Below are 23,384 nucleotides of genomic sequence, written 5' to 3' on the forward strand. Positions count from 1 at the left end.
TGTTTTTTCCTTTTGATTTAAAACCCTTTTGTGATTTCATGTTTGTAATTAAATAAAGTTGCTATGTTTAGGAATCATATTTTTTAGTTTCCTCAAGCAGCCTATGAACAAATTTGAAAAATCAAAGTGCAGTGGAATTTATTAAATTGCTCTTTAATTATTTTATTGACATCTTAATGTTAAAAAGGGATAGTATGTTACCTGTGGTGAAATGTACATAATAGAGAGAAGATTCCTCCAAAACTGTTTAAGCGCATAAGCATATTGTAGACAGAAAAATGTTTAAGGGTGCAGTTATTACACCTGCAGAATAACATAATGAGGCCATTAAGCATATGAATAGTGCATATATATTTTGCATTTGCAAACCCCTGGTAAATAAAATGGCAAACCTCAATTTTGCTGATCATTAATTATAACTCCATCTGAGGCCAGGAATCGTGGTAATTAATCATTTAACACATTTGGATATAAAAATATCAGTATTCCAATCTTAATTTAACAAATATACATTGTTTGCACTATTAAATAATTATTTAGTCTACATGCTACTCAAGAAATTTTGCTTTTTTGGGAATAATGGTTTTTGCTATACAATGTACAAGAAAATATTACGTTACTTTCCTTGTTCAGACCAACAGCAACACAACTGACACTCCGTACTTGTAAAGAAAACTTAAATCTCAAGAAAATTGTTTTGTTTTCCAGCTTCTTTAGAATCACGCGTGTGTATGTTCCAGCTGCAGCAGATGCAGGCTTTCAGTCTAAAGTCTAAGAAATTATGCAGTTCTTGCCCTTATGACCTTTCTTTTTCAGTTTGGTCCGTGAACTGAAAGGAGGTGTTAAAGCAGTGACACGAGTCGGATAGTCATCTGTGTAATAATGAAAACTTTGAGATCGGGGTTTGGGAATTGGCTGACCAAGAAAGAATCCCTCCTCCTCAGACTCTGAAGATGAAGAGGAGCATGTTGAACACGAGTCATCATCATCACCATCACAAAAGTTTTGGAAGTGGTCCATTCGGACCATGCCCTGCTGAGCAAAGTCTGATGGGGTTTGATGATAAGAGTGCTGACTGTGTGACGAGTGATTTAAAAGTATACCGTTTCTGGGCTCTGGTATGCTTGAGCTGATTATCTGAGGCACAACATGCAATTTACCCTGATTTTTGGAAGGCAGGTGCAAGGCATTTTCTGAACGTGTTTTCCGGCCCGGTCTGCGTTTGTGATGTCTGTTAGCAGGACGTCTCTGTGGCTCCTCCTCCATGTGATAGGTCCGTCTGTGAGTCCTCTCACTCATGGGTGGTTGCCTCAAGTCTAGTCCGCCATAATATCCTTTATCCATAACCTCGTCAGAGAACTTCACTTGCTGAGGTCTGGATTGGGGCTGAGACTGAGACTTGATCCTTCTCAGCACTGGAAGATGCAGTGGAGAGGGTAGTTCCTCTCCAAAATAAGGTGGAATTCTGTCCTCTTCTCCCTCGTCTGCTCTCTCTCCTTGCCTCAGTGTCTCCTCATGGTCCAGCTCAGAGGTTAAACTCCTCAGGGAATTAGCACTTCTGTGGAGCATTGAGGAGTTCAGTGTGCCCATGTTACTAATGTTATCACACTCATCCAACTCTCTTTCTTGGTCTTTCATGTTTTGGAGGGAGTAGATGGTCTGTCTGTCCTTGCTGTCTCCATCCACCGAAGCTCCTGAGAAATGGAAGACATTTTATGAGTTATTTAGATTAATTTAAAAAGGAGCAAGACTCTGAAAGATGTTGTTTGAAAATGACATTCCTACCTGTAATATTTGAGAGAGCTAGAGAATCCATTGAATCTCCAGTGTTGAGCTCTGCCTTCTGGAATTCACTTGTAATGCACTCCAGTGAGTCTTCATACCATTGCCTGGGCTCAGACCAGAATCTAGGTACTGCTCCCTGATCCATCTCCAGCTCTTGAATCTTTCTAGCACTAGCCGGACCAGGGTGACTACCATAGGCAGAGTCTCCAAGTCCATCCTGAGACTGAGCCCAATACATTTCTGTGTGGTGCTTCTTACTTGCCAAATTATGGCTGTGGATCTTCATTTCTGGTTTGGTCCTGTTGGTCTCAGAGTCTTTCATCATCCATGGCTCGGCTGGCCTGGTGTCCTCCGTGTGAATGACACCACGGTCTCCAAATTTCATTAGCAGCTGAGTCATGTAGTCTTCATGCTCAGCCCAATCTTCCACACTGTCCTCAGGGCCTTCCTGCTCATCATGGTCTCTCCAGTAGTTGTCCTCTGCAAAGTTGATTCTCTCCAGTTGATGACACACAGTCTCTGTGTTATCACCACAGAGACTGGAGGTCCTGTAATCTGTTGCTGAATATAGTTTTGTCTGCTGGCACTGCTCTGTAGGGCAACTACTCTTGCCCATTCGTATGCTACGTCGAGATTCCCGTGATCTGGCAGACTGAAAAGCAGAGTCTGAAGAGTCAGAAGCATGGACGTCCTCACCTATGCTACAGTCCTTAGAGCAGTAGATCCGGCCCTCTTTTGGAAGGAAGGGGCAGCCCAGCAGGGATGTTTTGCATTGGGCACAACAGAAACATTTGTCAGTAGCATGCCAGTGTACACCCTCATATGTCATTTGGGCATGGTCGACTCCTGAATAAAGGTAAATCAACATAAGAAAGAAAGTAAGAAATGCTGTACTTTTTCAACCAGATAGTCATACAGGTAACACAGTTGGCCAGTCCTGCTCCTGGAGGGCCACCTTCCTGTAAAGCAAGTGATACTTAAATCTGGCTCGCAAGATCCACTTTCCTGCAGAGTTTAGCTCTAACCCTTTGATTAGGGTTGGAACTAAACTTGACAGGAAAGTAGATCCCGCGAGCCAGATTTGAGGATCACTGCTGTAGAGATTCCCTTTAAGCCTAATTAATCAGCCATTTACGGTATTCAGGATTACTCTATCTTCTAGCAGTTATGCTGGACCAGGTTGGAGCTAAAGTTTGCAAGTTGGTGGACTTGCAAGTAGGAGGAATAATCATCCCTGTCATACAATTTTTAATTGTTCCAATGGTAACTCACCAATATTTTCCCCACAGGCCTCACAGTACTCTGCATATAGTGACTCGAAGCATCCACAGCAGAAGGGACGCCGATCCTTCATGATGTACCTCTGTCCTCCTAGAATAGTCTCGCACTCAAAGCAAGAGAAGTGTTTCATGTGCCAGTGTTGACCTTCAGCTTCAGTGCACTCGTCAGCAAAGATTATCTATGAAGAGACACATAATTAGAAATTTGTATTGGCTATGTAAATTTAGTTTCTTTGTATATCAGTCCTTTAGAAGATTATATATATCCTCACCTCATCACAAGCTGAACACCGTGGCTTCAGAAGCTCTGCATGATGTCTACCGCAGTAGATTTTGCCATTGTGGTAGAAATAGATGAGATCTACCAGAAGTTCTTGACAGGTGGAGCAAGTAAAGCATGCTGGGTGCCAGCAAGGACCGGGGCCCGCTCGTGAAGCAAACACTGCCATGTCTCCACCCTTAATGCTGTCTTTACACTGTAATTTAAAAAAAGATTTTATTAGAATTAAAGGCTGGTGTATGGATGCTCTGGTCATACAAAGTCATCCTACAATTTACTTGGCTTTATTCTTCATTCTTCTTTGGAACAAAGACATTAAGTTTAAATTAAAAATAGACCCCGATATCTGTTGGAATAGTCTTCTAAAGGCCAACTGAGCATGATCAAATGCATGATCATGGTCTTTTTAGAAGTACTTTTGCCAAAGTATTCATTTCACAGCTGCTTCCCATTATTACTACATGGCCGTTGGCCTTGGAAACAAGGGGTGTTGAATGTCCCACAAATGTTCTTCGGCAACGGAAACCAGAGACCCGAGATTAGCACTGCTCTGCAGTGTCTTGTGTGGCAATTTGTGGAAGGGTTACATGTGTTTTTCGGAGGTATTATGATGCTAGACTTTTTTGGTTTGTGTTTATAAGTCTTCTCAACAGGAACAACCATCTGAACTGGCTCTCATGTGCTAACTCCAGTCCCTGAAGGAGATGGTCTTCAGCCAAAGATTGAGTGTTGGAATACTTCAAGTAGATTTGATACGGCCAGAATTAATGGTCACAGGAAGAACTATATATCTTCCTTCAAGTGTAGCAGTTGAATGAGTATAATATTTTTAATTTAGTTAAATTTTGATATTTGCAAGTTTACATTTTTACAGATGGTGGGAAAAATACCAGGAACGTTTATGCATACATGCTCGCAAACGTGCTGCAGGGCTCTGGGAAGTAGTTTTGGTGTTCCCCTCCCAAGTGCCTCTTTCTTCCTCTGAATGCTGAACATGTGGAGTTCTCGTCTCTCCTCATCACTGAGAGACTGGCAGTATCGGATCTGTGTTGAAGCAAAGGTAAAAAAAGATTTGCAATGTTAATGCCACACGCGAAGAGCCTTTTAGATCTGTAACCCAAAGTTATGCCAGGAATTTGCTAAAGTATACAGTACACGGACTTACAGCAAGCACCATAAAAATCACAGAGGGACTTTTTTATTGCTGCTAGAGAAAAGGATAAAGATACACCTTTGAGATAGTACTACATATCTTTGTATGCAAACCCGAGAGGGATTTGTACGTACTTCTATCTACACGATCTTAAAGTCCTCTAGTAAAACCGTTGTGTATTCCAGCAGTCATCTCAGTCACTTTCATTGTTAGTTTTTTCTTCGTACCTCATTGTCATGTGGCGGCAGCTGATAGAGTAGTTGTCTGATCCTGTGTTTCTCTCCTGGGCTGTTGACATATGGCACCTTCTCCTCTGGCAGGCACGAAAAGTAGATCTGAACCTTGTGGGGAAAGAAGGCAAACAGAGAGTGAGAGGATTAGGGTTTGCTTTCAACAGCTGAAAACTGAAATGAGACACCAGCCTCAATCAGTGCTACATCGTTCAACCTGTCATACAGGCTTCTCCCAATTGTCTCCCCCAACAAGGGAGAAGTGGGTATATCAGTGACCGGGACAAAGCATTTAAACAGCAGTGTCTGTCAGTGGCGACCCTGAAGAATATTTATGGGGTGGTATGCCATTAAAGACACAAAGATAGATGCCTGCTGGAACGTTCCTTGTGTTTAAGTGTTACTATCCAGATCAAGGCAGATTGTTATTTCTGTAGCAGTGGCGTTGGGAGTGGGATTCGAGATCAAGAGCTGTCATACAAATTGCCCTAAATTCTCTCTAAACCTCAGGAATTATGTTTTTGCCTTCAAGCTACAGTTTCTTCCTCTTTCAAAGCTGATTGCAGTGCATTTTACAGAACTGAGAGAAGAGCTTTCATGAGGATGTCAGGCCTCCCACTCCACGTTTTGAAAAACGAGGAGAAGGTGGGGGTTAAAAAAACACATTCAGCTTCACTCTAGTCCCTCTTTCACTCTAGACCAACCTCCACCCCCGTTGTTTCTGCATGTGTGTTTGTGTATTGCCTTGTTTCAGGAAAGTGCCAACTAGCCCCTAGACAGTCTTGGTTCTGTTTGCTTTCTACACACAGCAGGGCAAGAAAGCAGGTTTTCTAAATAGCTGTTTTGTTGGGACTAGCGCTTGAACCACACAAGTACAATTCAAGCAGTTTAAGCCAATGCACTAAGGGATACCAGCTTTGACAGTGGTAATATTTTTTAAAACCGTAACACTTTACAAAAAGGTTCTCTGATAACTTAATCTAATTCAATAGCTAATTTGTACTTGTCGAATTCAATAGCTGACTTAAAATAGATTATTGAATATAATTATTTATGAATTGACGTTTAACATAAATTAATAAATGTGGTTAAAATGTTCATAAATGTTTACTGTGCATAAATTAAAACTTATTGAAAAGTGTAACCTTTGAAACCAAAGGGATAGTAAAATAATTTCAACAATGGTGTAATATGTTTTTTTTTTTTTGAACTATGGATTTGGGAGATATTTACCAGACAGTACAAGTTCTAGCAAACATTTTTGATTAATTGGCATGCAAACTAAAAAGCGTAACAAGTCATTTGATATATAAATTTAAACAAAAATTCTATTAATTTTCCTGCCAGTGTATAGAGATCGCTAATGTGTCATCATTATAACGTATTCCCAGTGGTGAACGCAAAGCATTTTGGGAATCCGCGGCACAAACATTAGGCGCCAGACTTCTTTGCATGGAGGGAAGAACGCAGTGTTCAAGATGCCGTCTACCTGCTGTGTTATAAACTGCAATAGTCGTTCTCGCGATAAGTGGCATAAAGCTTAAGAACGGAATATCCTTTTATCGTTTTCTAGCGTGGAAATATAATAGTACAAGCCATGTTTCAGAGGAGAAGAATGGCATGGGTAGCAGCGGTAAGGAGGCCAAGATTACCTTCGATAACACTCCACCACACATGATGGTGTGTTCAAAGCATTTTCACAAAGGTAAGTTACAATTACTCTCTGTAAATGTTAACTGTTAACTAGCATGAAATGGATAGAAAATGAGCTTAAGTTACCAATGTACTAAAGCATAACGTTAATCAGTTTTAAATGTTGTACATCTAGGCTACATTGCAATTTATTTGGTGACTGTGTTTGCAGGCAAACCTGCCTATGAAATGTTGGAGTGTGATCCTGCTTTGATTACAGGAATAAATTAGTTTAAAATATATTAAAATAGAAAGGTCAATTTAAATTGTCATAATATTTCACAATATTACTGTTTTTATTATTATTTATTTTTTATCAAACCCCAAACTTTTCAACGATAGTGTATGTTGCCCCCTGTGTGTGTGTAGCTAATCTGGATTCCTTAGGAATAGAGGTTGTGATATGACACAATTTCTTTATATTGTTACTGTCAGACACTACACCTGCACCTGAGATGGAAGGTCCTGTGAATCCACCCCCATCGCCAAGCACTGTCCACACCACTCATGAGACTGAGCTGAAGACTTTGCTGGATAAAATTGTAGTTGTGTGCTGTGCTTTGACCAATATGTGTCCAAGTATTGTTGTGAAGGCGTCATGTTAGAATTATACACCATGCTCACATCTAATATGTAAATGTTTTTTTGTTTTCCAAAAGATTTTGTAATGTCTCTTTTAAGCCATGTCTGTAAATAAAATACACAAAGATTGAATAAAATTCTGCCTCCTTTATCTGTATTAAGGAAGCATTGTGCAAAATCAGTGTTCTTCGGTTGCAAACAAAATAACATAACTTAAATAGTAGTAACAACCAACTTAATTTCAGTTTCTTGACCTATTTAACATGTAAATACATTTAGATGAATACATTTACATTATAAAGAGTCCATAGAAATGATGGGAAACTGAAAATGCATGAGGTAGGTTGTGGGTGATAAGTCACAGACACATGACTCTTCTCTGGCTGGTGCGCTGCTGAGTCCGACGCAGCCTAAATGGAACCACTGTATAGGACAGTTCTGATCATCGCAAGCAAACATGTCATCAAGCTCTTCAGGCTGTCTGTAAAAGCACCACAACAGCCTTTTCACACGCCCTTCTTTTGGGCTGGAGGGTGTTACCTTGACCAGTCGCTCTGCTCGTAAGGATCGAGTCCTTTGATTCTCTTTATTTTCTCGTCATATCTCATCTTTGCATTAGGATTTAGTTTTAGGCGGTATGGTCCGACAATGTTTTCTTTAGCCCGCTGCATTTTGTAGGATTATATTCTGTTTTTCACACAAATTTTTCATTATTTTCATGCCAGAACACTAGCCTGCTATGCCAGACCATGTTAACTGGCCAAACATACCCATAATTCTTTGCGTTCTGATGACGTTGCCGCCCAGTTCGTCACATGTGTTAGCGATCTCTATAGCAGTAGTTTGCCATTAATGACTTAATTTGCTGAGACGCATCTCAGTGGGGACATAAAATGCCTGCAACAGTTTGTACACTGCAGGGAGTATTCAAAGCAATTACCACTAATTATCGTTCCACACTATGGTATTTGTTTCTAAGAAAAACATTTGACTTTTCGACATGTAAATATTTTCCCTCCCTAATTTTCTTGTCTCTGTAGTTCTTTACTAGTTGTTCTGGCTTTTGAAAGTTTTCTGCTACTTTGAGCTGTCTTTGTGCTGCCCATCAACACCCTGTCAGTCAGATATAGGTTGCATGTGTGCTCAATGTCAAGGTTGAGAGGGTCCAGTCTCCACTCAGAAAACTTGCCAGACTTTGCCCACGTCAAAGTGTACATTGATTAAGAGCTGTTGGCCTCCATGCAAGGTCATGTGCAGCTGTGTTTCAGGGTAGATGAGATGCCAGCAATACATGCATTACCTAAAACTCACGTTCAGAAGCTCAGACCCTCTTGAAAATCTCTTAGGCAAGTGTGAAGGCAGCCAACAAACTTCAAAAAGCTTGACTAGCTCGTTTTATATCAAAGATCTATGTTGGCTGAGAATCAGACTTGAAGTAAAACCAGAAAAAAATGGAATGCTTTAAATCAGCTGCTTTCATCTGGCTTGAATTGTGGATTCAGAAAGGGAAAAACAGTTTCTGCCTGAATTTTTGGATGTCTGCAGATAATTAAAAGTATTAAAAGCACGAGTTAGGCTTTACAGTTGTCTGTCCTTGACTTTGGTGAGAAATCTATGCATATAAAGAGATTTGAGGCTTAAGGTTTACCTGCTCTGGTCGTAGTCCAGGAGGAACCCATGTGTACTCCTCCAGTGCGCATCCAGAGTCATCATCAGAGGTTGAGCTCCTCTGAAATCCTACTGCCACTTTGGCTCCTCTTGAGTCCATGTCCGGTGCCCGAGTAATGGGCCAGATCCCTGATGTAGTCTCAAGACTCATCAGATGGAACCACTGTTCAGATAAAAAAAAAATAGATATTTCAATTTTAAAGTTTGATACCCAAAGTTTATAGCTGCATCTGTTTTGTGAAATATGCATTATCCTTAAGGGAAGAATGTTCTCAAAACACCTTAAAATTGAGATGGAGAGCAACTTCCAGTGCTGTGGTTTCCTTTATCTGTCCGAGCTTTGAGAATTGCCAGATATTTCAAATGAAGGGAAGTTGTGCTTTGAAATGTCAGCAGAGTCTTGCCTTTCAGGCCAAGCCTCAAGCTTGCAGATAAGATGTCCATGTGTACACGAAGCAGGATTAAACACTTGTGACTCTTTCTCCAGGCCTTCTTTATCTTGATGCTTAAGCACTTCAGAGTACTTTCTGTCAGATAAAATGCCTTTGGTCCCAAGGTGTTGAAAAGAACACTCCTACTTCAAGTGTTCTGAATTGCAAATGAGCCCGATATAGTGAGTGAACACCCTTGTTTGGGTTGAAGCTGGAGCTTCACAAGCCCCCTCTCAGCTTGCCCCGGAGTCACAGAGAAAGTCCTAAGACTGTTATGAGTTATCTGTTATTCCCAGTATTTTAACTACTCAGAGAAGCTAAGATAATAGATTTGCAATACAAAGAGGCATCAATAGGTAGGGATATCTTGGTGCAGATAACATTTTCCCTGTTCTCTTAATGGAAAATGTAATTTTGGATTGCCTCAATCACAATACAGCTCACCTTCTATGACCCCGGTCAAATGCGAACTCATTTCACACATGAGTGCCTAGTAACTTCTCAGCAATTACCACACCTGAATGACAATGAATGGTCAAACCCACATCCAGTCCTCTGAACCAAGCAATGAGAAAAAGTGGCAGACTAGGATTTTAAATCAGTATGAATGCCTTAGAAAGAAACCTGAATTAATTTGGGGCTCTCTAAATTTATCAGATCATTTCAAAATCCTGTTTGAATTACATAGATATAAATCTAAAGGCTTTGGTATTTTCTCTGCCAACTTTCTTTAAAAAATGTCTTAGAGAGTAGGAAATACCTGCTGTGGCTCCCAGGGCCAACATACACAAGCACTCACATTACACCTTGTCACTCTCTGGCACCGACACAATGTGTGGCTTTGTGGCAAAAACAAAAACAGAACGGATCTACCCTGCCCTGTTTTCAAAGGAACATACGTAGGAGTAAAGCAACATTGAAGAGAGGTCGTTTTAAAAAAGGCGCAACAGCAGAGAAATGTAAACATGCTCCAGATGTATGCAACTAATCTGACTGGCACCTCAGACAGGAAAGTGTGCGTTCAGCGCTGGCCGGGAGTTACTGTGTCAAATATGAAACACTTCTGAAATAAACACAGACTGGTGTGTGGATTAACTGAGGCTTGGATTATAACCATTCCACCTGAGGCTGAGATCCAACAAGCCTGGGCTTCACAGTGCCCCTGTTGTCAAGCCTAGGATATTAAAGTTTCTCTAATGTAAAGTGTCAAGTAAGCTAAGTGAGTTTGACATGCTGCATGCAACAGTGTGGCCAAGCAATCTTTGGTCTCAATGCATATAGAGACCAAAGATTGAGTTGATTAAAACCAAGGATTGAGCTGAATAAAACCTGAAGCACTTCATAAAAGCATAATAAAATTGGTTACATTTTTTTCAACTATTTCCATATCTGATTTGAATGATTAGATCTCAAGATTGTACAAACAATTTATCTCAACATCAGGTGTAAATGATATCTGGGATATTCCAAGTGTACATGTTGTGCCTTCTCACATTTCTTGTTTTGTGACCACTTCTCATCTCAGCTCCGTAATGCCAAAACTTCATATGGCCATAACATATTATTTCAACTACTGTTTCTATCTGTCATCAAATACTTATCACTCATCTGATGGTATAGTCTAGAATTTCATATTTACAGTGTAAGACTAGTTTAGACTTGATTGCATTTCGAGAAGCATCTTACCTGTGTGTAATGCATCCTGTATCATTCAGGACAAGCCTCCAATTAGTGCAAGTTACGGAGGAGGAGACTAGAAAGCATGTCCACAAGGATATCAGGAAAATTCTGTCTAAAGTCCACTGATGGTTTGTAGCTTGGATAGTCAGTGATGCAGTTGTCTCCTGGGTTTGTGAACACGTTGAAATGAATGCATCAATATGTGTGCCAAGTAGCATGTCTTCTTGTAGTCAGACCCCTCTGGGCCAGCCCCCTTCACAATCAAGCCTTCCCCCTACCCTTTAATCTGAAATACACCCCCATCCCAAAACAACCTTCATCCAAATTCCTGCTGTAAGAGAGCTGTCCACATCCAACAGCAAAACCTCTTCAATCCACCGAGCCATTTGTTTTGTTCCTAAACATTCTAAGTCAAGTACATCCTGGAAGAGTTCATACTCCATTGAGTGTTGCATAAGTTGCATCAAGGGCTTGTTGTTTTCCACCAATGGCCAAGATTTCCTGTTTTTTCAGCTACATTTATCATGTCGAGGAAGAACAGAGAGCGCTCAGGAAATATGTGTTAACCTCACAGAATCAGATATGGGATTGGAATAATGAATTATGTAACGTTTCAGTACATTTGAAGTAAACCACTGTTGCAATACTTTATATTCATTCTGTCATTCTCTAAGGAATCAGACTACACTGGTTGTACTGTATGTTACTGATTCACTAAAAGAACTGACTCATCAGAGTCATTTGTTTTCTTATCAAAGAACAATGGTCATACAGGTGGGTTTCCAACCCGACTTGTGATTCGCTTCTCACACGTTCTGAGGCATTTCCATATGCTCAATATCTCCCTCCTCTTCATTCCTTCAGACTGAACTCTGTGTGTTTACAGTGACGATGGCCCCAATGGCCATCTCTCACCTCCACACTTCAATCGGATACAATGACCTTACTGTGTTAATTCCTTTCGAGTTCTGGAATCTCACAAAGGAAAAACCCCTGAGAAGTCATATGCTCTCAAGAAGTTTTAAGAATATTGGTAGAAAAAGCATAATAAGTTTTAGGGTTATATTTGATCTTATCTTTTTAATAATTTCAGAGTGCATTTGCAAGTATTTAATGATAGATATGCTGGTTTTGTCATTATACTCACTGAATACAAAGGCTGGACCCTCCTCACATTCATCTCTGTTTGGTCATAGCTACTTCATCACGATCCAGTCGAAATGCCACATTAAGCCTGTGTGAAACTGCTAGACTGAACAATTGCCAAATCATCCTAGTTAAATTTCAAGTCACTGTGAAGAACTCAAGCATCTTCCAGAACTGCGAGGTCATTTTAGACAACGAGATAAGATAGCAACAACAGTACAAGCAAACCAACATGAATTTCTCTTCGGTTTTTGGCAGAAGCTGTGAAGAACCACTTAACCATCAGGATGACCTTTGTTAGAAACCCCTTTCTCTTCTTAAGATGTTTATCAGGAACACCATCAAAATGGCAGAAAATGCCACAGTGATTCTTAATAAGGGAAATATGAAACCAAGAGAAGCAATGAGAAAGAATAACCTTATTCTTCTAGAGAAATTACATCTTATTGTGAATGTTTATCTAGATAGAGACAAAGAAACCACAGTTAACAGACCTTGTTCCCATCATTTCCTGGAGCAGGTTCACAACCCTTCCTGCTTCCTTGGAAAGCTTAAGTTGCAGCATATTACCACTAAACCCTGCACCGTTACTGCTGCACTATCTTATAGTAAAGGGAAACTACGTGCAAAACACCTAAGGTTCACATCCTCCTCTTCCCATTGTAAAATGGGCCGACCTTCCCCAGGCGAGCCATTATAAGCGATAACGCATATTTCACCTCATTGCCACGCCAATTGACAAGTGTTTAAGAATGGATGCTGCCCTACTGCATTCACATGTCAGTGCTACCTAATTAATGACGCTTTTTTGAGTGACCCCTGACCCCCGCGCACACCCTGCTCCCTCCGCTCATCTCTCTAAGTATTTAGATTTGCTCTTTCCTTCCCGTGTTAATGACAAGGCATCAAACTAATGGATCATGGCACAATTGGTCACACGCAGCTGCTCCAATTACAGCATAACCAACATTTGTAAGCAAATACGGTCATGTTTGTGTCAAAATAAACTGTTGGATGCTTAGCTAGGGTTTTTTGGATTTCAGCATGACCTCTTTTCTCTACATTCAGGCTAGGCCATTTTCATCAGAGCCTCTGCAGGATGCTGATTGCACTATTGATTTGATAATGACCGAATTGTGATGTGTCACACTGTATGTGTTTTAATTCACACTGTCAGAACAACACATCACAGTCTGTCTCACCTGACAGCCGCAGACGGACTCTCAAATACTGTTTCTTTAGATCAGTCGTTCTGATTTGAGTAACACTGAGGATTACGGAGGAGGAAGCGATGATGCATCGAATAGTCTTTCAAGGCATAACTGTGAATTGACACAGACTCGCTCTGACATATTTTCCCTGGCTGAGTATTTTTGTAGTGTAATTGCAGTATGACATACAGAAATGTAGTCGGCCGTGAGAAATAATGACTTAAAAATCAAGCCGAGGCTTCTGCCAAACGGATAATTTAGCTGTGGGCTGAACACCTACTAATGCCCGCTTTTAAACTTTAGCTAATTTATACATTTCCGTTTACATTAAATTTACATTATACATTTATTTCATTTTCCTGGACAAATTGGTTGCATTTGTAATAGTCTCTTAAAAAAAAAAAACAGTAATGGAAGTTCAAATAATTTCCTTACAATTTACACAATTAGTCAGAATGTTCTCAGATAAAACTACTCAGGTAATGATTCTCAGGTAAAACTACTGCTATTCTCACAAACTTAATTCTAAACATCCATAGTTCAAATGCACAAACTAAACAATCCAGTTTACTGAGATCTTAAATGGTCATCCCTCCATTTTCCATACAGTGCAGTTCACCAAGCATTTACTTTTCCTTCAAACGCAAAGTCCTTATTCATACCCATTATCAGTTCATTCACGTTCAGTCCACTACTGAACTCACTACTGAAGCCTGAATTTGAATTTAATTGACTATTCACACCTGGAAACTGCCTTACAGACGTTAAAGCCTGATGAAAGTTTCACCCATTCCTGCCAGTCAAGACATCATATCCATTATCAATGCTTTAGCAAGGGCTTTTCTCACTGTTGTGTTAATATTCAGACTCACGGAAGAGTAAAAAGACACAAGTTAGTGTGAGATATCAGGTCATAAAAGAAAAGGGTAAACTTACATGTGCCAAAACTTTATAGCCTGCCAATGAATGTTTGCAAGACACCTTCACAGGGTTGTAAAGCCTAATAAAAAGGAAATAGTCATGTTCCGGAATAGTTTGCAAGTGGAAAGGTCAGATTAGCCAGCATTACCGATACGCTGTAATGTGTAGAGACACGTTGTGAGATAAAGAGCTTTTTTAAAGGTTTTCACACAAGCTAATTTAAATCCTTTGGAAATTAGCCACTGTTTCAAACAGCCAGCAAGTACATAAAGGTCCCTGAATAAAAAATTAATAAAAAAAAAACCCTTCATCTTCCTATTTTAATCCCATGGGGATTTATGGTGTATTGTGTTACATAAACCTCAATTGATAGTTCTTATGCCACAGTACTGTAAAAACAACATTATTCAATACGATTGCCACACAAATTATATAAGTCACACAAGACTGAAAAGAACTAGTCCTGTGGGTTAAAAAGATATTTGTATTTTGTCCTCATGTGGATGCATGAATATCCCCATTCAGTTTGGAAACCTGACCTGAACCCGTGTTGACTGTAAAATACTGTAATTAAGACTTTAAAATACTGTAATTGCATTTAGATGTGACTATATTATAAAAGTATATGGTATAATGTGGAGATGATTATAGTAATGATAATATATGCGGTGCGTGAAGGGATCCAGCTGCGTTTGTGCATGCATTTAGTTCATAAAGGGCCCTGTTTTAATACTGGCCCCCATGCCCTCTCCTGCCTGCCTAATTTGATATTGTTAACTGATACATTCGACTTTAAAAAAAAAAAAGGAGAGGTCACGCTAACCTCTCTAGACACAGGTGGGCTTACCCGCAGAGGATATATACTTTCAAAAGTTTAACAGTGAGATAAAAGACATGTACAAACCCAACAGTTTCATTTTTATTGTTTGCTGCAATAATGACCAGGTCTCATTTCACACCAAAAGATAATGTATTTTAAAGTTGTACGCTCTCAGAAAAAATAAATAAATAAATAAATATATATATATATATATATATATATATATATATATATATATATATATATATATATATATATATATATATATATATATACATATATATACATATATATATATATATATATATATATATATATATATATATATATATATATACATACATATTCATACACACACGCACACACAAGAGTTGTCCCTTGGGAGAAGTTGTCAAAAAGGTATAAATATGTACACTTTAGGTACTAATATGTACTTTCAATGTCCTTATATGCACAATATGTAAAATATGTACATTTTCAAAGGGTACTGCCCCAGTGACAGCTTTTGTACCTTTTTTTTCTGAGAGTTTACAAGACAATATTTTCAATAATTCAAAATTTAAAACAAAAAATGGAGCCTGTTTTAGGACCTTTTTTGTCTTGTGACATAATTTCATATATAATGAACAATTACAATAATTAAATACAACATTTTCTTGTTTTAAAAATTGTAATTCCAGTTGTTCTTAATGAATATTTCTCTAACACAATTTCCCCCCACTCTATTTGTAGTTCACAGTTGCTGTAATACAACGTTGCATGCTATTAATAATAATAATAATAATGATAATAATAAGTATATTATATAAATAATAATAATTACTATTATTATTACTGTTATATTATAAACAACTACTTTTTTATTATTTTTTAATTACTTTTAAGCACAACAAATTTAATAGTAATAAAGACTGCATTTTTTCATATTATGCTAATAAGAATTAATTTTTGTGTATTTTTATGATCAATTACTATTTTCTTTACAATTATAATCACTTATAATAATTTATTTCCTTTGTTTGTTTCTTTTATTTGATTAAGTGTGGGTTGAAATATGACCCATATTGGATGATCTAGACTTAAAGAGAGAAGGTACAAATAAAGTGTCCACCAGGCCATTTGTCAGACAGCCAGCTATTTTTCATGTTTAAGCATATATGTTGTACATGTGTGCATCCGTTATTCATAATGAGAGCAAAATTTTAAGTCTGGTGGTCTAAAAAATTTCTTGAGGGCCTCATTTAGAGAGCTGAAGACCACCCAGCCCAACAACAACCCTCCTCAAACTCCACTGAGAGCATCAGGCCCTTACCTCTACATCTCCTAATTACAATCATTTGCCTCATACCAAACAAACACCGAACATCTGCTCCTAATGCTGCTGACTGTGATTATTAAGGAGATTTTACTCCCAGGTCGACACACAGAGGAAGCGCAACAGACAGGAATAACAAGGAGAGGTACAAGTCCATGCGATTTGTTTTTATTAGCGAGGATACACTGCAACATGTTGAAGCAATGAGCCTGATATGTTTTGCTAGTTCATTAGTTAGTTTTTCCTGGCCCCGGATCCTGGCATGCAGTTTAACCAGGTGCTGATGAAGAGATCATTGACTTAATGTAGTTGACGAACCTCACCGTCTAATGGCAGTTTACACTCATGTGGCTGTAACAAACGCGGCAAAGTACAGCTAGCGGCTTGTCTGGTGATAGGAAAGCTCTAAGTAAATAACTTTTGTTAATGAGCTTTAAATGATTAGTTTAGTTACTCAATCTTTTGGCTAAGTGTCATGTATAATACACAGAAAAGGATGTCAAACAGACACCTTTCACATAAGCAATAGCGTTGCTGTGTTATAAAATGTTACATAAATAATCCGCTCAGGCCTAGTACTGCGTTACATTTAAAAGTACCAATCATATTTTAATAGCATTTAAATTTTGAAGCCTTTTTTGTTTGTTTGTTTTTTTGATAAGCTGTTTAACTCGTGATATATATCACAATACGGAAAAAGATCAATAAATGTGACTTTAAGTGTGAAATGGCATTTGTGGTTCTAAAATCCAAAATGGATCCAAGAATGTTCAATTATTTTCAAATGCTTAAGTTAGCATAGCTATTTTTGTCCAAATGGTCAAGGTTTAGTAAAGCGATCTGGAGGCCACCTACACACCGTTCGGAGAGTGCCAAACACAGACTTCAGTCATTCTGATGATAAATCGTGCAACTGTGAATGTTATCTTGCATCATCCCCAGTTGGAGGGTAATTACTCCTCTCTCAGCAGGGAAATGCAAGCCAGGGAGTATGGAACAGTAATGACACTAGATCCCCAGGGCAGGTTGATTGTTTGGGTTTAAACACACATAGGGTGTTATACAATCCAGCCTGTTTCACATCATTCATAAGATGGTAACATGACAAGCCTGGTGCTAATCACCATCCCTACTTTTTGACAAAAAAAAGACTGTTCTTTATTTTCACTGTGAGGCTATTTATACCTGTTGGAATAGTGCTGCTTTGGGGTCGCGGTGATGATATGTAATTCATCACTATGACATGATATAGTAATCCTCACATAATGCCTGTCTGTGTCAGGGGCCCCTCTGACAAAAGTTCTTTAAACCTGGGCTGAAGCTTTACTTCCTCTGTAGCATAATCATTTTGTGTGCATTGGAAAGTGATACTGCACATCTTTGGTGCTGCAACACTGATATCATAATTTGGTCTGTGTATTATCATTATATTTATGATATGTTGTGAGATGTGTTTAAATAAATCTGTTTATCTTCTGCAGATGCTGCAGAAAAGACTATTTCGTCTCGTGAGGCTTGAAAGAATTGGGTCATGGGAAAGTAACGTATAATCATCCTAATCGAGTCTCTCTGAGGAGCAACAAGTTTTATTGAAAGGTAAAGCCGTTTGTCCCTAAACAGATGTCAGGGGCCTTCTGAGACTTTCTGTTTTTTTTACAGTAAACTGTATGCATGCACACATATATACAGTGTGCATTTCAGCAGGTTCATGTCATGAAAACCATAGAAGCAGAAAGGATGAGACTCAAAAACAAGCCTTTGCATGTTGCATTTCACAGCTGAACGCATATAGATAATGAATCTCGTCCTGATGTTTTTCTTTTTCTAGAAAAGCAAAACAGTCTGGTTTCCGGGTGTTCATTCATATTAACACACAGGATGATTCTTTACAACTTGTTATTAATGCTAGCTGTTAAACCCCCATACCTTCACCAGCCAAACAAGCGCACAATAAAATCTCTGTTTAGTTGCAGTGTGCTGGAAAGCCCCGAGCATTCATTAGTAAACCACAGAAAATTTATAAGCATGTCTTCCATCCCACGCTATGCAGAAGAAGCCATTACTGTATCTTAAAGGTGAAATGTTTTTTGATGTTAAAATACTTTTACTATTATAAAGTTGTTTGCACAGGGTTCTCACACCTTTTGACCAATGAAATGACATGATTTTTTCTAATTGCTCATAATTGCTTCAAATGATTGCATAACGATTTTTTTTAAATGCCTATTGTACTCACAACTACTTTGTGCAACAAAAAAAAAACATTTTAGACCTGAGCATAACAATATATTTTTTTACATATAATACTAAATACACCGTAAATATTAGGCTGCATGTATCTACTTGGTTTAGAGTGGTAATATAATTATGAGTAGCTGACATTTTCAAGCAGTTACAAAAAATGTCCAACATTGTGACGTTATTTATACTATTATAAATGCATTTCTCATTTTTTATAGTTACTGTATTAAAAGAATGTTTTATTCAAAAATCTATATTTTGAAATATTATTGAAATATTTTGTGCCAAATGCTATCTTATGATAATTTGTGATCAAATATGAATATGCACATACTTAAATTGTTTAGATTTGAGAGCTGGCCAGATATTCATTGAATACAGACTTAAATTGTGATCTTTTCCAAACAGAAATCTATTATATAGTGCCAGAAGCCCTAGAATATAATGCATGATTGTTCAGACTACATTTTCTTTAATAGTATTCTTATTTTAGGTGCCACTTGAGAGATGGACAGCAAATTATAAGATTTACATCAATGGGTAATGTTGCAGAGTCAATTCAAGAGTTCAAGAGTTCACATCGCCCATATTAGCACCATGGCTTCATGTGTTTGAGCACATGTATTAACCACCAGGCCACTATGACTGACAGAATATTTGACCATCAAATGACTGGTAAGCATGTGAGTGAGAGAGAAACACTGATTCTGGAGTGCATGGACTTCAATAGGGACATTCTGATTGAATTTGCGACTGCAAAAAGCATTGACTTTTTAAGGCCTGGTAATGTGACAACATTCACATAGCATAGGTAGCGGGAAATCCATTTGCGCACAAGCCAAGAAATCTGTCTCTGAAATATCACACCTGCTTTTATAAAACAAGTTACATTTGCAATGTAAATATATATTTAATCTCAATGCCAATCAGTTATCATATCAGCAGAAACATTGATCTGTGGTCCTTTTTTCATTCCAAACAACCGTGATATAATAATTCAAGCAGCATGCCACCTTTCAGCTGTCAGGAAGACTGCACGATCACAGTTGAGATGCCCTTATCTCCACGCTGCCAGAAGCGGCCGGCTGCTGAACGTCTGCCGCACATGTTTACCTTGTCTCATCCTCACACTCTGATTATAAGGCAGCTGCCGGCAGCCGTCCGTCTGACTGAGCCAAATCATTACCTGCCTTTAATCCGCTGCTCTGATACTGCCAGTTGTGGGTAATTACTGTGGTGCCAAATCAACTTGTTCTCACTTGCATTTACAAAAATCTAAACAAGAAAGAAAAAAAAGGGAAAAAATGGCTCTGATCCCTTAGCTTTGCAAAAAATCAACTCTTTCTTACCTCATACTCATAACTCAATATTTGTCTCCTCCCTTATGTGTTCCTTCAACTCAGATTGTGGAATATGATGTGTTTTATTATCGAACAGCTGTTCCACAACATCCATGAATATGATTTGGTTTTGTGAGTGATCTAAGGCCAGAAATTTGTGTTTTATTTTTCAGGCACCGAGTAATTAGAAACAACTCAAGCATCTTCCACATCGAGCCAGACAAATGCGTTGAACCTACAAGCTGTCAGTCATGATGGCTTATTTCCATTTTCTCTGTTTTCTGTGCTTGCTTTTAATTAAACTTTCCTTAGATTTCAATAGGATTTTGAAATATGTTATATATATGTACTACTATGATGGCAAAGCCAAATTTTTCAGCAGCCTTCAGTGTTACAGGATCCTTCACAGAAATCATTCTAATATGATAATTTTGTTCTCAAGAAACATTTCTGACTATCAATATTGAAAATTGTGCTGCTTAATGTTTTTGCAAACTGCAATGCATTTTTTCAGGATTCTTTGATGAATAGAAAGTTCAAAAGAACGGCATGTATTTGAAATCTATATCTTTTGTAACATTATAAATGTCTTTACTGTCAATGTTGTTCTCGTTGCTATCTGAGGAAATATTTGCTGTCTATGAAGTGGTCTGAAGCAGTTGCTAGTTTAAATGTCAGCTGGCCTGTATCAGAATCTGACTCTTGACTCTTTCAGCACAACTAGACAGAGCAGCTTGTTTCTGGCCCCCTCTCCATACTTGGCAACATTCACAGGCCGGGCAGACAGAAAGCTACCAAATGCGTTTGAGGTGTGGGGTGATTTGCATAGGCCTCTCAGCATAAACGGGCCACTGTGAACCTCCTCTGCCCCCCACTAGTAAATCAACACAGATACATATATACAAGCACTCCTCATAGCATATTCTGTCAGCCAAAATCTGGAGTTAGAATCGCTCTTTCTGTCCTTTCTGTCTTGTAGCTACACGCACACACACAGACTTGTTCTCACACAAATATCCCTCTGTTTCACATACTAGACAAATTTATCTATCATAAATTACAAATACAGATAGCTTAACCAACCCAAACTAAAAAAGCATAAAAATGTCAAGATGAACAAATTTGTTTAAGAGTTTCCCATCATACAGAAATTCACATATCTACTCACTGTCTAAATTATGACTTTATATTACAATTCTGATTTCTTTTCCATAGCCAGTGGCATAACCCAACTGAAAAAAAAAACACACCTGAGATATTTAAGTAAGTAAGCCAAGAGGACACACTACATCACTCTCTAGTATAGTCAGCTGAAACCAAGCTTCACATGTGGTCGTAATGGCTCATTTATTAACCAAGTCTTTACATAATCTCAGATCTCTGTTCAGTGCATTTGGAAATTAGGAAATCTGCCACTTCCACTTAAATCACCTGAGAAGCCCCAGGGGTCTAGTTAACTGGTTTGTCATTCACTCCTACATGGAGTGTCTTAAAATACCAAGCATTGCTTAAAGGAGATGTAGATCACCTCAAAACTGCAAATTCTTTATCAGTCATTTTTAACATGTTACAAAATTAACTTTAGTCACTCACTTTTGTTGATGCAATACTCTCATTCTAACTGACGCTAGCCAACATGAGGCTGAGTAAATGATGACAGCCTTGTGGGGGTTAAAATTTCCTGTAAATACGGGATAAAATGTAATTTTGAAGCTGAATAGATTTATGAAATTGATAGATAATGTATTAAGTTTATGTAAGTTAACGGTTGTTCTGACGTATTTTTCCTATCTGTTGCTGAGCAACGGACACGAAGACATCGTCAGGCCAAATCTTCACAAGCAGAGCAACCGCTAGAGGACACCAACACCTAATTCACAAAGTACTGGCTCAAAAATAAGAAACAGATGTACATTACGCGGTTTAAAGTATATATATTTTTAATCAGAATACTACTCTCACGAAAGATATAGTAAGACAATGTGCGCCATTCGGGCTAATCCGAGTCTACACAAATATTTCACAGAGAACCGATCAGGTAAGCGTCTCTTTCGCCTTATATGGAAATGGTCCCCAACGGTTAGTACTTAACAACTAACAGCATTCTTTTCTTTTTTATTATGGAAAAGGTGAGTCTTTGGGTCATGGATCAGAAAATGAGCTAAATGTCAGGAGACCAAACTGCACGCTGATTGACAGGAAAGAGAGACACTTAATTCCGGTTTGTGACCTGAGTGACAAGGAGCAGCTGAGTGTGTGTGTACAGACACATCTGGAGACCCGCAGGGCTTCACAGCAGACATCCATAATGTAAGACACCGTGCGTTTTACGCACTATAGTTAGGTAGGTAAAGTGCGGTGTTTCTATAGTTTAAACTATGTTACACACATAGAGTTCTTTTTCACAAACATGCAGTTACGTCCTGATTCTTCTATTAGTCAAGTAATTCAATTAAATACTTTAAAATGTATTTGGATTTCTAAACTTTAAACGGTTTTTAAACTTTTAAACTATAAATGGAATTGTGGATCTTTAAGTAAAATGTCTAAGCGGGTCAACCGGAGATTTGTAATATCTGTCGGCATTTTATTTTATTATTAGCTATTTTATAGGCTATATGAGAATCACTTATGTTTTTACAATATTAATTTCGTCTGGCAAACCAAAGTCAGTGTAGTGTAACCAACATTCAGAAAGCCTATTTGTTTGCTTGTGAAAAGAAAAACATAAAACAGGGTGGACCACTTTAGATACACTGTAATTGTGTCTCAGTGTCATTGTTATTTTCTAAAGAAATGTTATTTTGATTGTATGTAGTTTACTAAGCTACTTTTTACTTCATGGTTAGACCAGTTGACATTTTGGGGTCATCGCATAATTTAGTTATAAATGCTTTTAAAACATAAAAAAATCTAAACTGAAACTTCACGCACTTTCTTTGCTTTCCATTATGGAAGGCTATCTTTAATTCGTGCCTACGCAGCTGGAAAAGACTGATTCTGATTCCCCGTGTTTTTGCACATCAGAATATTAGAATTACTAGACATTTTACGACCCTATATTTCTTACAAACAAAACAAAGCAGCCTATTTTAGGACATGCAGTAATGCTCAAACATACTCACGTGACGAAATGAGTTGATTTATTTCCGTTGCTGTTCGAAAATATTCTCAAATTGTGTCATTTGCTCGAGTCCAGAAGACAGAAAGTAAACCAGCGATATTTGTAGAGGACGTGGAGCTGTTCAGTATCCAAACAGCGCGAACCAATGGGTCAGCATAGCGGAGACGCAGAAAGCGAGTTTGAATCCCAGATGCGATGAGTAAACACGCAGTCTGCAGTCAGTTAAAGAGCCTGTGTGTTCACTGCGCTGAAATGACATGAGCGATACTCTCCGCTGATTGGCTCATAGGCGCGGCCCCCTCCAATGCCTTCACGCACACATTCTTGCTTCTGCTCTCTCACTTTCCGGGGGTCCAAAGTAAATTAAACATCAGCGGACGAATGAATGCGCAAAAATGCACATTGATTGGTGCGATATAGTGGAGAAATCAGAATCGTAACCCGTTCACACTCAAAGGATCTTCTGGGGACATTAAAATATGGCC

General features: G+C 38.4%; 1 protein-coding gene across 2 annotated transcripts; it reads right to left on the reverse strand.

The window, feature by feature from the left end:
- Positions 1-146: 146 nt before the first annotated feature.
- LOC132105718 (prickle-like protein 1) lies at positions 147-23,135 on the reverse strand. Of its 2 annotated transcripts, none has more exons than XM_059511056.1 (8): positions 22,901-23,135; positions 8,651-8,833; positions 4,726-4,839; positions 4,255-4,389; positions 3,338-3,541; positions 3,058-3,244; positions 1,786-2,631; positions 147-1,694 (listed from the first exon to the last, which is right to left on the reverse strand). In XM_059511056.1, exons 2-8 carry the CDS (start codon positions 8,819-8,821, stop codon positions 772-774), a joined length of 2,580 nt encoding a protein of 859 aa, XP_059367039.1. In that variant the 5' UTR covers positions 8,822-8,833; positions 22,901-23,135; the 3' UTR covers positions 147-771. The 2 variants fall into 2 exon arrangements, with proteins under 2 accessions (XP_059367039.1, XP_059367038.1); XM_059511055.1 differs by lacking the exon at positions 22,901-23,135 and adding an exon at positions 10,788-10,949.
- Positions 23,136-23,384: the final 249 nt, after the last annotated feature.

Source organism: Carassius carassius, chromosome 26 (genome assembly GCF_963082965.1).
Source record: "Carassius carassius chromosome 26, fCarCar2.1, whole genome shotgun sequence".
Classification (NCBI taxonomy): domain Eukaryota; kingdom Metazoa; phylum Chordata; class Actinopteri; order Cypriniformes; family Cyprinidae; genus Carassius; species Carassius carassius.

Excerpts from the sequence above, each read along its gene's own strand:
- LOC132105718 (XM_059511055.1), bottom strand. Across the intron at positions 3,542-4,254 it reads TGCAGCACGTTTGCGAGCAT|TGTAAAGACAGCATTAAGGG; the intron begins GTATGCATAAAC and ends TTTAAATTACAG. Across the intron at positions 2,632-3,057 it reads GGCCTGTGGGGAAAATATTG|GAGTCGACCATGCCCAAATG; the intron begins GTGAGTTACCAT and ends ACCTTTATTCAG.